The 13,567-nt window shown below is 38.0% G+C and overlaps 1 protein-coding gene across 1 annotated transcript; it reads right to left on the reverse strand.

Moving 5' to 3' along the window:
* Positions 1-12,344: 12,344 nt before the first annotated feature.
* LOC141655542 (uncharacterized) lies at positions 12,345-13,245 on the reverse strand. Its single transcript, XM_074462617.1, has 2 exons — positions 12,763-13,245; positions 12,345-12,668 (listed from the first exon to the last, which is right to left on the reverse strand). Exons 1-2 carry the CDS (start codon positions 13,243-13,245, stop codon positions 12,345-12,347), a joined length of 807 nt encoding a protein of 268 aa, XP_074318718.1.
* Between the last annotated feature and the right edge of the window lie 322 nt (positions 13,246-13,567).

Genomic DNA, 13,567 nt, shown 5'->3' on the forward strand with positions numbered 1-13,567 from the left:
AACCTCTCGATCGAGAGGTTCTCCTTTACGTGGGCTATTAAAGCCCGTAGGTTAATAAAACAACTCGTGAGTTTTGTTATAAAAACTATTAGACGAGTTGCTAGGTCATTATCTTTTCCCTATCATTCAAACTTCTACATACAATTTTACTACTTTTTACTGTTCACTGCTTGGAATTTTACGATCTTGGATTTGGTTGTTCTTTACGCCGGATTCGCTATTATAGTATAATTCTTCCACTTAATCTCTTCTCTTGTTTATGTTTTATATTTGCTCTTTTAATTTCATTGTTAATTCCTGCCTTAATCTCGTCATTGGTCTATACTATTGTTACATTATGTTTTCCGTTAGCATTTCATCATTAGTTATGTTAGTTAATATAATTAGCATGCGTAGCTAATTTCTTTATATGCCGGGATGAGGGAAAACCGTGTTAGAAGCATGTTAGGATGACTACTAGGGTAGTTTTGCGGTAGGAATCAGGTCTAAGCAATTTATTTGTAGTTCGGTTGAATGAGTGCACACAGGAGACCGTCTGTTTAGTTAACCCCCGACCTGGATCGAAAGATTGGAAGGGTAGACTTGCTTAGTTCTGATAATTGACTCCTATGAGGGCGAAAGTCAAATAGGATGACCTTAGGGCGACTTTAGACCGAAAGGTGTAGTCGGGTTTGAGACCGAAAGGAGATAACCTAGCCCTTCCTACTAATAAACTTACCGACCTAGTTATTCCGATAGTGTGTAGAACACGGCAGACCGAAATCCTGGCATATCTCTCTTTATATGATAGTTTATTTACGTCTCTCTCTATTTTTCTCTTATACCCTTATTTTGTCTTATCCTTAAACTTTAGTAGTTAGAATATCAAATTCAAAACCCCCCAGTTTGTGACTGACAGATTAAACTACAGTTAATAGAAAAGCCTCTCTGTGGAATCGACCCGACTTCCCTAGCTATTTATAGTACAGGCTTGTTGGCATTTATTTTTGGTGTTGAACGACACGCATCAATACATTACCTGTAATCAAGTGACATGTGGTGAGGAGAGAGGCAACATAGTGTTGCAACACCATATTGTAGAAGAACCCAATGTGATTTTTTTCCATCAAGTATTATTTTATTATTACTTTTTGATGATTTTTTATGTCTTCTTATGATAAATATTATTGATAAACATAGTCTAAGTAAAAAAGTGTTTAATTTGTGAATTGCAAACTAGAGAACTAACTTATGGTTTTATTTTAATAATTTCATTAGTTTTTGTTTTTAAATCAATTTTTGGGGTTTTCGATTTAGCGTTTGGTAGTAGTGGTTGGTGGTGGCAGTGGCACTGGTGGTGGGAGACTGAGGTAAGGGATGGGGGTCAGGGGGAGTCGAGCGGCGGCTGTGAATGGAAGTCACTGGAGGAAAACGAACTAAATCAGGGGCTTTGATGCGGTTTTCCGACCTAATTCACATTAGGTAGTGAACTCTGTACTCGTACAGAAGTCAAATCCGGTGCTTTGGAGCGCCTTATATAAGGAGTACGTATGTTAGTACGTATATGATTAAGTTGTTTTCTTGATCTTAGATATATATACATGTAGTATTACATGACATTCTTTGATCCTCGGGTTACTTTAAAATAGTGATAATTATAGGTATTTTAAAATGAGAAAGTCGGTCGTCTTTATAAAGAGAACGCAATCACTGTACAAACTTAAATTAAGCCCAGATGGTACCCTTGAAAGAAAAAAAACAACCATTGTGATCCAGGGATCAAGATAACGAGATGGAATTGACTAAAATGAAAATTTTTTCCTATCGCTAAGATTACAACAAGGAGAGCATTGCTTGCCATAACAACCATGAAGGGATGGAAGACATGTCAAATGGATGTCACAAATGTGTTCCTCCGCGGAAAACCGGAATTAACACCAAAGTAAGGACCTCAACTATCATTTTTTCCATTTAAGAACCCGAACTATCAAAGTGTATAGTTAAGGACCTCACAACCAAAATCCATCCTATATGCCATTAAGTTTGGATAATATACCAATAAAATACATTATAAATTAAAGGTTCAATTGCAAAATACTACCTAGTACTTTCAATATTTTTCAAAATACTACATATTATATTTATTTTTTCAAATTACTACCTACAAAGCTACAACTTTTCCTAAGTTGCTACCCAATACCTAGATTTAGGACTTAATTAACCATAATTAACCATTATTAGGTGACTTTCATTGATTTACCCCTTTTTAATTGAATTCTATATAATCTACTCATAATACCCTTACTAATCCTTCCTTTTTCATCCTTTTCATCCACCCACCACCACCCTCAACAACCTCCTTGGATCTAGGATTTTCGATTGGTTGGGATTTGAGTGCGGTGGTGATGGTGGTGGGACTTAATTTCTTGGTGGATACGAGTTTAGGGTGTGACTGGATTAAGGTGATCGGGACGGTCTTTGGTTGCGCGCGTGGTTAGGTTGTGGTGACGCGGTGGTGGTGGTAATAATGGTGGTGGTGGATTTTTGTGGTGTTAGAAATGGTGAGGATGGGTTAAGGGAGTGTTTAATGAGGGGCAAAATTGGTATAACATATTAAAATCTGAATTTTTGGTCATTTAACCTCAATTAAGATCTAATTTAGGTATAAGGTAGCGATTTGGGAAGATTAGTATTTTTGTAGGTAGTAATTTGAAAAAAAAATATAATATGTAGTATTTTGAAAAATCTTGAATATAATAGGTAGTATTTTGCCATTTTTCCTAAATTAAATTAAATACTTAGTTTTCTTATACACTATTATAATATTTTATTTGGTTTGTAAAACCAAATCAACAAACAATCAATGTACTTAGTCACTCATCGCCTTTCTCGTGCCTAGATAAATAACAAACTCATTCAATAAAATTTTTTAGTTTGTGATAAAGTATATCACATTCCAAAATTAAAATCGCGGACTTTTAGTGCAAGATAATGCCATTAATTATAGGTGGCTCGATGTAGTATTTGGAAATATTAGGAGTATATCACATCAGTCAGACTAGTGGATTTTTTTTGTTAATAGGGGTTATTTAGCAAATTAATTAAACTTTTGGGGTTCATTTTGAATATTTGGAGTGAACGGGTCCACATCATCAATTTATTCATCTTTTTCAGTTTTTAGGTGACCATTTTCCAACTCCTACTGTTAACTTTTGAAAAAAAAAGTATGGCATGAAGCCACCTAAGTCCTTAGCGGCTTGCATGCTTTCACTACTACGAAAACGCGGGGCAGTGACGGGAAATCTTACGGAAAAAACAAGCCGTCAGATAACACGGAGACTGACGGTTTCTGATGGAGATTCCGTCAGTAATGAGTCCTGACGGAAATTCCGTCAGATAATATTGCCGCGTTGACAAAGTCAATGGCACTAATAGTTTGTGACAGAAAATCCATCATAAAACCTTTAATTCTGACGGAATATCCATCAGATGTTTCTCACACATTGTGGTGCAAACCAGCTATTAGAATAATTGGACATCTGGCGGTAATTCCGTCAGGAATAGGCTAGTACTGACGGAATTTCCTTTGGATGTTTCAGATATTTCACACACGTTGTGCAACCCAGCTGTCATAATAAGTGAGCATCTGTCAGAATATCAGTTAGTAATAACCTAGTACTGACGGAATTTCCGTCATATGTTTCTCTCACTGTGGTGTGTAACAGTTGGGTGAATTTTTGATCCTCTGATAGAATATCCGTCAGTAATACCACAATACTAACGATACTTCTGTCAGGAATACCAAAATACTGACAAAATTTTCGCCAGACCCGCCTTTTATCACAAACGCGAACAATCTTCCTCAACACTTTTTCAATTATTTCCCCCAAATCAATTAAAAACCCCTAACCCTCGAAAGCCCGACACCACCACCACCCTTCTCCACTTCCGGGGCCATCACCACGACCACCACCACCACGCCATCGCCGTCACTATTAGGTAATCTCTTTTGTCTTTCCTTCCTCTCTCCTTTCTCTTTTACCTTTTCCTTGTCTTGTTTTCATTTTTTTCTGTTTGCTCCGTCTCCACAGTCACCACCGCTGCCCTCCACCTTCTATCTCATTCTTTCTTTTTAATTATTTGTGAAGTCAATTAGGTATTTTTTAACTCCTTTAAATTAATTTTGTTTAATTAGCTTAATTGATTTAGGATAGTAGTTATTGTTGTAGTTGTTGTTGAATTATTGTTGGTGTTGAGGCATGTTGACTTAGGATAGAAGCCCATTTTGTTTAAATGTATGTTGTGTTGTGAAGATTTTGTGAAGTGTTAATAAAACTGTTAAAAATATTGTGAAGTGTTAAATTTTGTTGATGCATGTTGAGTTAGGATAGAAAATTTTGGGAAGTGTTAAATTTTGTAAAATGTTAATATTTTTAAAATGATAATAAGACTTAATGTTAATTAGACTAGATCTGTAAAATGAAAAATTAGTCATGTTACTTAGTTTTTGTTAATTGACATTATTAGGATAGTAGTCATTGTTGTATGTTTTGTTTTTAATATTGTTAAAATTATTGTTCATATTGACCTAGTACCCGTTCAAAAATTACTCATTAGGAGTAATTTTTGAATCATCTCCATTTTGGGACTGTCTTTGTACGTTTCAAGTCCCTTAGGTAGTAAACATGTACTTGTGATTTGTTAATGAGGAAAGAGTTTGGTGACAATTCCTTTAATGTTCGCTGAATGCGTATCTACATTGTGTATTTGGAGAACGGAGAGGAATTGTTGCCGAATTTTTTCCTTATTAATAAATCACAAGTATATGTTTGCTAGTGACTTGAAACGTACATTGATGGATTTAGGTTGGAGTGATAAGGATTCAATTCAAAGAACTAAAGATTAATTGTTGTAATATCCGCCCTATTTGAGGACTCCTTGACCGGCCGTTGGACCAGAGAAGAAACGTAGGAAAGGATAGGAGAAAGGATAAAGGACCTATATATCTGTTAACTTGACCCTAGTAGGGGCTACTCGGCCAAGTAGTGGTAACACTCGACCGAGTATGGCTTACTCGGCCGAGTATGAAGATACTCAACCGAGTATCGCCGCTGTTGACGCGTTATAATAAAACGCAAATTGGTAAACCTTATTTCATTTTCGACAGTTCCCTATCTTTCTAACCCTAACCTCTATCTCTCTTTCTCTAATCTATCATCCACCTCCCTACACTCTCTCATCTAGCCTAGACACTAACCCTAGAGGAGGGAGTGGTTCACACTTTGAGTCTTCGAGTTGGGATGTCATCATTGTCGACTTGGGTTCGCGTCTCATGGTAAGTCGTTTTTTCGTTGTTGTGTCTCAATAGGTTTTTGGCGTAGTCTAGTGATAGAATGTGATTTCTATTTGTAGGATTCATCTCGGAGTCTTGACTGGCTATTGTTGGATGCATTTCATGGATTAGCGATAAGGTAGGGTTTTCCTATTCGGTTTCTTCGTTTAATTGATTTAAGATTGTGTGGTAATTGTTTATACGATTGATATTCGATTAACTATTTGTTGTTGGATTGGAGTTTGGTGTTGGTGATGTGATGGTTGTTGGTGATGTTCGTGAGGCGCGTCCTCGGCTAAGTGGAGTCACTTGCGGGAGTGGCTTCACGCCCTAGTTTCGCCCTCTGTGGAACCTGCCACAGGAGGGGATGTGCACATTATTGAACAGGGTTATCGCTCGTTGATGAGCGAGGATTTGGTGGGAAAGGTTGTGGTTCCACACTGGCAGGGCGGCACACTTTAGTGTTTAGTCAGTTACATGATATGATTGGGAGTTGGAGGTGGATTGCTACAACTGGTTACTTTTATCGTGCTTGTCTTACTTTGGTTATGTACTGAACTGATCCCGTCTTGTATTTTAAAACGGTGGTGATCCATTCGGGGATGGTGAGCAGTTGGTTTAGCAGGTACAACCTGTCTTGATGCTTGCGGGGCTTGGAAGAGGAACGAGTCAGCACGCTACCGAAGTAGATGTCACCGTCACTCACATTTAGTAGTTCTTGTAGTTATCTATGTTGTTCCTTTATTCCGCTGTTTATTGATGTAAAGTATAAAACTATTTAACATATGTTCTACTATTGTTCATTTGATCTACTTACCTCGGGAAACCGAGATAGTAACACCTTTTTACATTAGGGTGGTCCTTGGTAAGGCACCTTGGTGTACGAGGGTGTTACATTTGTAGACAATCGTCATTTATATTGGTTATAATGTTTAATTATTATGTATTATTCTTGATTGTGATTGTTGTTAAGTTATTGTCTTTTTTAATGACATATATATTGATATATAATAACACGAAAAGATTAGAATGGCAGTGGATATATGAAAGATTAGATGAAAAAAAAACCCAATAAAGCATTTGCAGAGGAGGTGAAAGAGTTTATTAAATTCGCGGAAGAAAGTAGTGAGTATAAGAATTTAGGTGAAATGAGGTGTCCATGTAAGAAATGCAAAAACCTAGGTTTTAAAAGAAAAAGTGATGTGAAAATTCATCTTTGGTCGAATGGTTTCACCCGGCTAAGTAAGGGCAAATGCTATTTAGAATCCTTACCGCGAGTTCGTGGAAAATGTATTGCGCGATATTGTTGACCAAATTTTGGAGGATCGACTCAATCCCAATGACCTTAGCGATGCAGAAGTGCGTTATGAAACCCCGGACCCCCAAATTTCTTCCTTCTTTAAAATGTTAGAGCAAGCCAAACAACCAGTGTATGAGGGAAGTAATATGAGCTTGTTGCAAGTGGGTTCTAGGTTGTTAGTATTCAAATGTGAGAACAACATATCTTTTAGATACGCTAATGGTTTTGTGTCGTTCGTTTGTGACCTAATTTCAAAGGAAAATGATAATTTAAGCTCATTAAAAGGATAAGTCACTAGAGACGTTAGCGGGTTTTCTATTTCGGTACCTAAAATTCGCAAATACACATTACACCAACTCGAAAGTGGTACAGATAGAAGCCGCCAGAGACCTTAGCGGCTTTACCCAAAAACTGAGAAAAAAAATGAAAGTGATGATGTGGACCCATTGACCCCAAATAGTTTGAAATAGGTCCAAAATCCCTAATCAATTTGCTAAAGAACCCCCATTATCAAAAAAAAATTACAGAATACTGGTTAGAAAAGATTTAGTCAAAATTAAAACCGCAGTGAAGTTTTCAGTCACATTTCTAGTAACTAAAGTCGGTTTAACGTTGGAAAATATGGTCGAAAAATTATTTTTTCAACCACGTTTCAAGCGGTCCAAATATACGTGTTTTCTAGTAGTGAGGGTTACGAAGTGAGATGAACAATATACTGGGAGTTTGTCGTTGAATATGAACACAATAAAAAGCTTAACCAAATTTATTTAAATTTATATGAAAATATGAAAATTAAAGTATGAAATTAGAGCAAGCGAAATGGAGAGAGTATGAGTTCATGTGAAAGCAGTATTAGTACAGTGCTCCTAAAGAAAGAGACTAACGGTTATATATAATACATAATATGTATATAATTATGCAATTTATTTTCACAGTACAAATTTACTTATTTCAGTACATTTTACACTTAAATTTCTATTTCCTACCCTTCTACCAAAAAACAACACCAAACCTCTCCTATTCAATTCCTATCCATCCAGTCTCTCAATTCAATCAATTTCTTCAATAGTAGATGAAAATTTGACTGTAAAAACGTGTGTAATTTGTGAGTTGTAAACTAGAGAACAAATTTATGGTTTTATTTTAATAATTTCAGTAGTTTTTGTTTTATAATCAAATTTTTGGGGTTTTCGATTTAGGGTTTGGTAGTAGTGGTTGGTGGTGGCGTCGATAATAGGGGCGGGTGAAGAAGTGGCGCTGTTGGTGGGAGGCTGAGCTAGGGGATGGGGTTCACTGTGGGTAAGTAGCCCGAGTCGCGCGGGTCGGTGAGTGAGAATGAGTCAAGGTCGCGGTAGGTCAGGGGGAGTCGAGCGGCTCACGTGGAAGTCACAGTGGGGAGGAGTTGAGCGGCTGGTAATGGTAGGGGATAGGTGGGCCGGTGGATGTAATGGTGGTGGACTGGTGGTGTTGTGTGGGGTTGATTTTTTTTTTTCTTTCAATGTAGTACATTTTGTTTGGAGAAATGAGAACGATATTATGGTTAAAAGCGTACTGTAATAAGTAAAATCTATACTGCGAAAACAATGCTGATATAATTAATATGATCTAAAAGCACAAACAATAAGGTAAACAATACTGATATACGTGTACAAAGCAAATGTATAAATTAAATATAATGGATGAGTAAGTACAAGATAATAGAATGTTAACCGCGTTGGGGTCTGGGTCTTTACTGGAAAAAAATATTCTCACTCCATTCTCCTATAATGTTCCCATTGGGACAACCCACTATAATGTTCTCAGTTGCTTTATTTCCTTTTATGGATATTTAAAATGACCATTTATCCTAATGTCATTTTAATATTTACACATTTTACCCCATTTAACCCACTTAAACCATCTTATATCTAATTTAACCCATCTACTTAACTCTAATTACTCCTCCATATTTACTAACTCCTCAGTGTTCACTCTACCTCATCTATCTCCCTCCTTTCATCTACTATCTCTCTCACCACCTTTTGTCACGTTAGCCCACCACCCGACAACTCCATCACCACTGCTACTGCGAGTTAATCTCAGGCGACAGTGCCACTACTCCGGTGAGTTAACCCATCACCTCACAACTCCACCACCTGCTCATCTTTCTCCTTCGCGACACCTTCACAAGTCGCCCTTCCTGTCCTCCAACCACCACCAACAACACCACCCACTCGTCGCCATTAACATATACTCGTTTTTTTTTCAGATCTACTGTATTTTTCAGATCTCGTTTTTTTTGGGGATTTCTCTTTTTTTTTAGGGTTTGTTGGTGGCGCTAATGGGCAGTGATGGTGACGTGAGGTGGTGGGAGATGTCCATGGTGTCGTCAAGTGGTGGCAGATGTCCATGGTGGCGACTGATAATGGCGGTGATGGTGGCGTTAGATGGTGGAGATGTCGATGGTGATGTCAGGTGGTGGAAGAGATGGTTGCGGCTAATAATGGCTGATAATGGCAGTGGTCGATGGGAGATGTTGAGAATGTTATAGGTTTGTTAAGCAATTTGGTGGATAAATTAATCACTTAATCTCACTTGATTAGTCCTTCTTTTACTTCCTAAAAACTAGCCCACTTGGTTTAATCCTTTGTTTCTTCGTTGTTGAGCCATTTACAAATGGGAACATTACTAAAAAATAGAGGGAGTAGTTAAGATGCTTAAGTGAAATAAAACTGATATTGGGGATCTGTTTTAGTGTTAACTCTAGAAAACTGCCAGACGGAGTCTTTATGCAATTACCTACTGGTTACCATCAAAATGGTGACATGCTAACTCCAATACTACACCTATAAAGTACACATGTTTTGAGGTGTGCAAATTCAAGGAATTCTTATATGGATTAGAACGAGTAATTCTACCGTTATTCTGGAGGACGGTACTCCTCACACACAAGCCATTATAATATTTCACTTGGGTGGATTGTGTTTGTGTGTGGGGATTATCGTCCTTCGGAAAGACGGTAGAATTTTTGGGATTAAAACAGGCCCCTAAACAGTGGTTTGCAAAATTAAAGAAAGTAGATATGTTCTTCATGAAACCACAGTAATTTTACTAATAAAAAAGTCATTTATTCAAATATTGTATGTGTTGGGCTCATGAAGACCATCATACACAACTCTCACCCATTTACTGGGCAAGGTAGAGCATAAAACAAAGGAAAACGCATGCATGTATGGTAGTAATACGTAAAATGCAAATATAAAACTCAAAAGAAACAAACGCGTAGGGAAATAGGAAATGAGCGAGGTAACATATATAGGATGAGCTTTGATGCTTAGCATGGACGGTAGCAAGGTTGCTTGGACTCCAAGTAATTGATTCTTCCTTCGAGAGCGGACAACTTATGTGTAAGTTGGCTTAACGATGTCTGAATGGAAGATAACTGCCACGAAAGGTTACCCTGATCGGGATAACTTGGGCACGCTCCACCACCAATCGATGGACCGACGCCGGGAGCACAACCAAAGCCGCTACCAATGCTCATGCGGTTTTGGTTGTAAGTGAGGAGCATCCATTCATGCCAGCCGTCAGCAATAGCAAAATGGAATAGCTTTGTCCTATCATCAAACCCCACTTTGCCTACTTTGATGAAATCCGCGTACCGAACCTTTAGTTCGCGGTACATCTCATCGTAATCCTCTACCAGGTTCGGACGCTTTTCGTAAATGTCATCGCTTAACCTTTCCAACGCGTTCAAAGCCATTGTAGTCAACTAACAAAGTTAATATTTGTATAAGTAAATATATATTTGTGAGATTATAGGTTATTTGAAAATGGATAATGTATTGATATCAAAGTTATAATGTGGCAAGACCTTTATATAGAGGTGTAAAATGGCTTTGGCGTTTAATCTACAACAATAATTGTGTTAGCTCATTAACATGCACGATCGACGAAGGAACCTTCAAGGTTTTGATTAGCATTTAATTTAGGATGTACGTGAATTACTTATAAATTATAAACTAAGATGATTGATTGATTGAAGATAAGAGTAGGGAATTTAAAAATGTAGCATAATAATATAGAAGAAACACGTAGCGAAATAGGAGATGAATAATTTTCTTTTGTTAATTTGACGCACGACGGAGAACCCTATACGTGACACACGAGGATTTGATGCATTGATGATCTTGCATGTGAACTACCACTACGAGTCTTTGACTTTTTTATGTAACAAAATAACCAAATAAAAACATAGGATACTTTTTGATTTACATATAATACTTCTCGTGAGCAGCGCGTATATCGCGTAACACATTGAGTTCCTAACTTCCTCATATCTCCAATAATTTTTTTTTTTTTTTTATTTTTTTTTTTTTTTTTTTGACAAGAATAAATAGATAGCTACAAAAGAACTTCCCGAAGCAAGATTATGAGCTATCCTATTCACTCCCTATGAGTCTAGGACAGAAACTAAGAGAGCAACAATGAAAATGAGACGCAATAAACTTAATATCATGGATAATGCAACTAATAGATGCAATCATCTTCTCCGCTCTGGCAACCTGCATAACCAAGTTAAGACAATCAGAATTCGATCTAACATGAAGGTACCCTTCGTCCAAGGCCCATTTAAGCGCCATGATAGTTGAACCGCCCGCATGTCCTTCGGCATGCAGGCGTAAGAGGCAAACGAGCGGCGTGAGCGATATTCCTTAAGGCCCCATTATCATCCAACAAGCACCACCCCATGCCAGAACTTCTATCAGCCTTCCAAGCAGCATCACACTTAACAGTGCAGACATTTCTACACTCAGGCCCACCTACAATCCACTAGGGAAAGGAGTTTCTAATCCTCTTAGCTAATCCAAAATCAGGAGAGGAGTCCAACAAAGGCGCTTGAAGAAGGCTAGCAACCTTACTGTGCACAACCTCATTCATACACTGAATGTCGTCAAGAATAGAATTGAGAGCACTCATAGGCCAAGGGCGGCGGTTCTTGAAAACCATATCATTCCTACAACACCAAATTCTCCAGAGAGTAGCGATAAGGGGAAAAAGGAGAGAGTTAGGATCTGGGTCGATCAAGAAATAAGAAACCCAGTTTATGACCCAAACCCTAACATCAATGTCCATCCCCCCCGTGATTCTAAGTCCTAAAGGACAGCCAAACCATAGAGTCTTAGCAAAGCTACAATCTCTGAAAAGGTGAGAAATAGATTTCACACAAGGAGATGAGCTATCACAAAGAGTACGGGTGGAGCGCCAATTGATTTTTCGTTTGAGGAATTCAGAACCCAGTGGAAGAGCATTAGCCATAAATTTCCATAAAAACACCCTAAGTTTATTAGAAATAATAGGCAACTTCTAGAGCTTTGATTTACAAAACGCCACAATTGTTGCAGACATTCTAGAGCGATCAGAAGTCGAGGTAGGTCCATTAGATAAGGCCATAGCAGCGACATAGTATCCCGACTTGACAGTGAAAACACCATGTTTAGAAAATTTCTAATAGAAGGAGTCATTCGAGGGTTGACACGGGATATAAGTTGCGAGAATTTTCTTAGTAACTCCCTCACCCGGATCGAAACCAAGAGAGGAGAGATCCCATCTCCTATGATTATCATAAAGGTCACCAACCAGGAGCGTGGAATCATTAGGAGCATCAATAAAATCCCCACAAAGATCATGAAGACTATAACCCTCTATCCATTTACTCTTCCAAGTATTAAGACGAGAAGAAGATCCAATAGTCTAAGCAATATTGTTGTAGATAAGGTCGGATCCCCAGACAAGGCTTTTTAGAGCCCATGACGACGCTTGAGGAGCCTTCCAACGATTCTGGAACAAAATATCATCTTGAATATCAAGCTTGGGACCAATAACTTTACTAATAAGGCTTTCCGGAACACTTAAGATTCTCCAAGCAGACTTGGCAAGAAGGGCTTGGTTAAAGCATCCAATATTGCGAAGTCTAAGACCCCCTTCTCCCACAGGCCTACTAAGGAAGTCTTTACTACACCAATGAATAGACTTATTAGTTCTAGTTCCACTCCACCAAAAATGCACCATCAAGGACTGAAGTTTTGATGTTACACTTACCGGTATACGAAATACCGATAGAGAGAAAAGAGATAGTGAGAAAGAACAGAACGAATAAGAGTCAATTTACCAGCCGAAGAGAGAAGAATGTTATTCCAGGAGGAAAGCCTTCGCTTAGTCTTGTCAACAAGAAATTTAAATAGATCCCTTTTAGAAGACCCAATACTCGTTGGTAAGCCAAGATAGTTGCTAAGATCGTGCTTAGGCGCAAATTTAAACACTTCTTGACCGTCATAAGAGAATAATTTGGACTGAAAAGAATAGAGGACTTATCTTTGTTAAGGCATTGCACAGATGCAACACAATATTCATCGATAATGTTCATAAGAAAGTCCAAATCTCCATAGTCACCACGAACAAAGAAGAGTGAATCATCCGCAAATAATAAATGGGAGATTTCAGGGCCGTTCTTGCATATTTTGATACCCTTAATGAGGTTGCCATCCTGGGCGTGGAGAATCATTTGAGAAAGGACTTCCTTGCAAAGCGCGAAAATATAAGGGGATAATGGATCCCCTTGCCTAATCCCACACCAAGGTTCAACTTTTTCCATAGGTGCACCATTCACCAGAATTTCGTAAGAAAACCGATTCAATAGTACTCATAATAATAATTTGAACCATAGATCCCGACAAATTGAAGTAAGAGAGCACCTCTCTTATGAAGTTCCAGTTCAGTCTATCATAGGCTTTACTCATATCTGCCTTTAAGGCCATCATACCCTTCTTGCCATAACTCCTATGATTTATAACGTGAAGAATTTCGTGGGCAATGACAATGTTATCTACAATACTTCTATTAGGGACAAAATTAAGCACTTTGAAATGGACTAACAAGATCATCCATGACCCTTTTTTAATCTATTAGCAATACAC

This window comes from Silene latifolia, chromosome 5 (genome assembly GCF_048544455.1).
Source record: "Silene latifolia isolate original U9 population chromosome 5, ASM4854445v1, whole genome shotgun sequence".
Lineage (NCBI taxonomy): Eukaryota > Viridiplantae > Streptophyta > Magnoliopsida > Caryophyllales > Caryophyllaceae > Silene > Silene latifolia.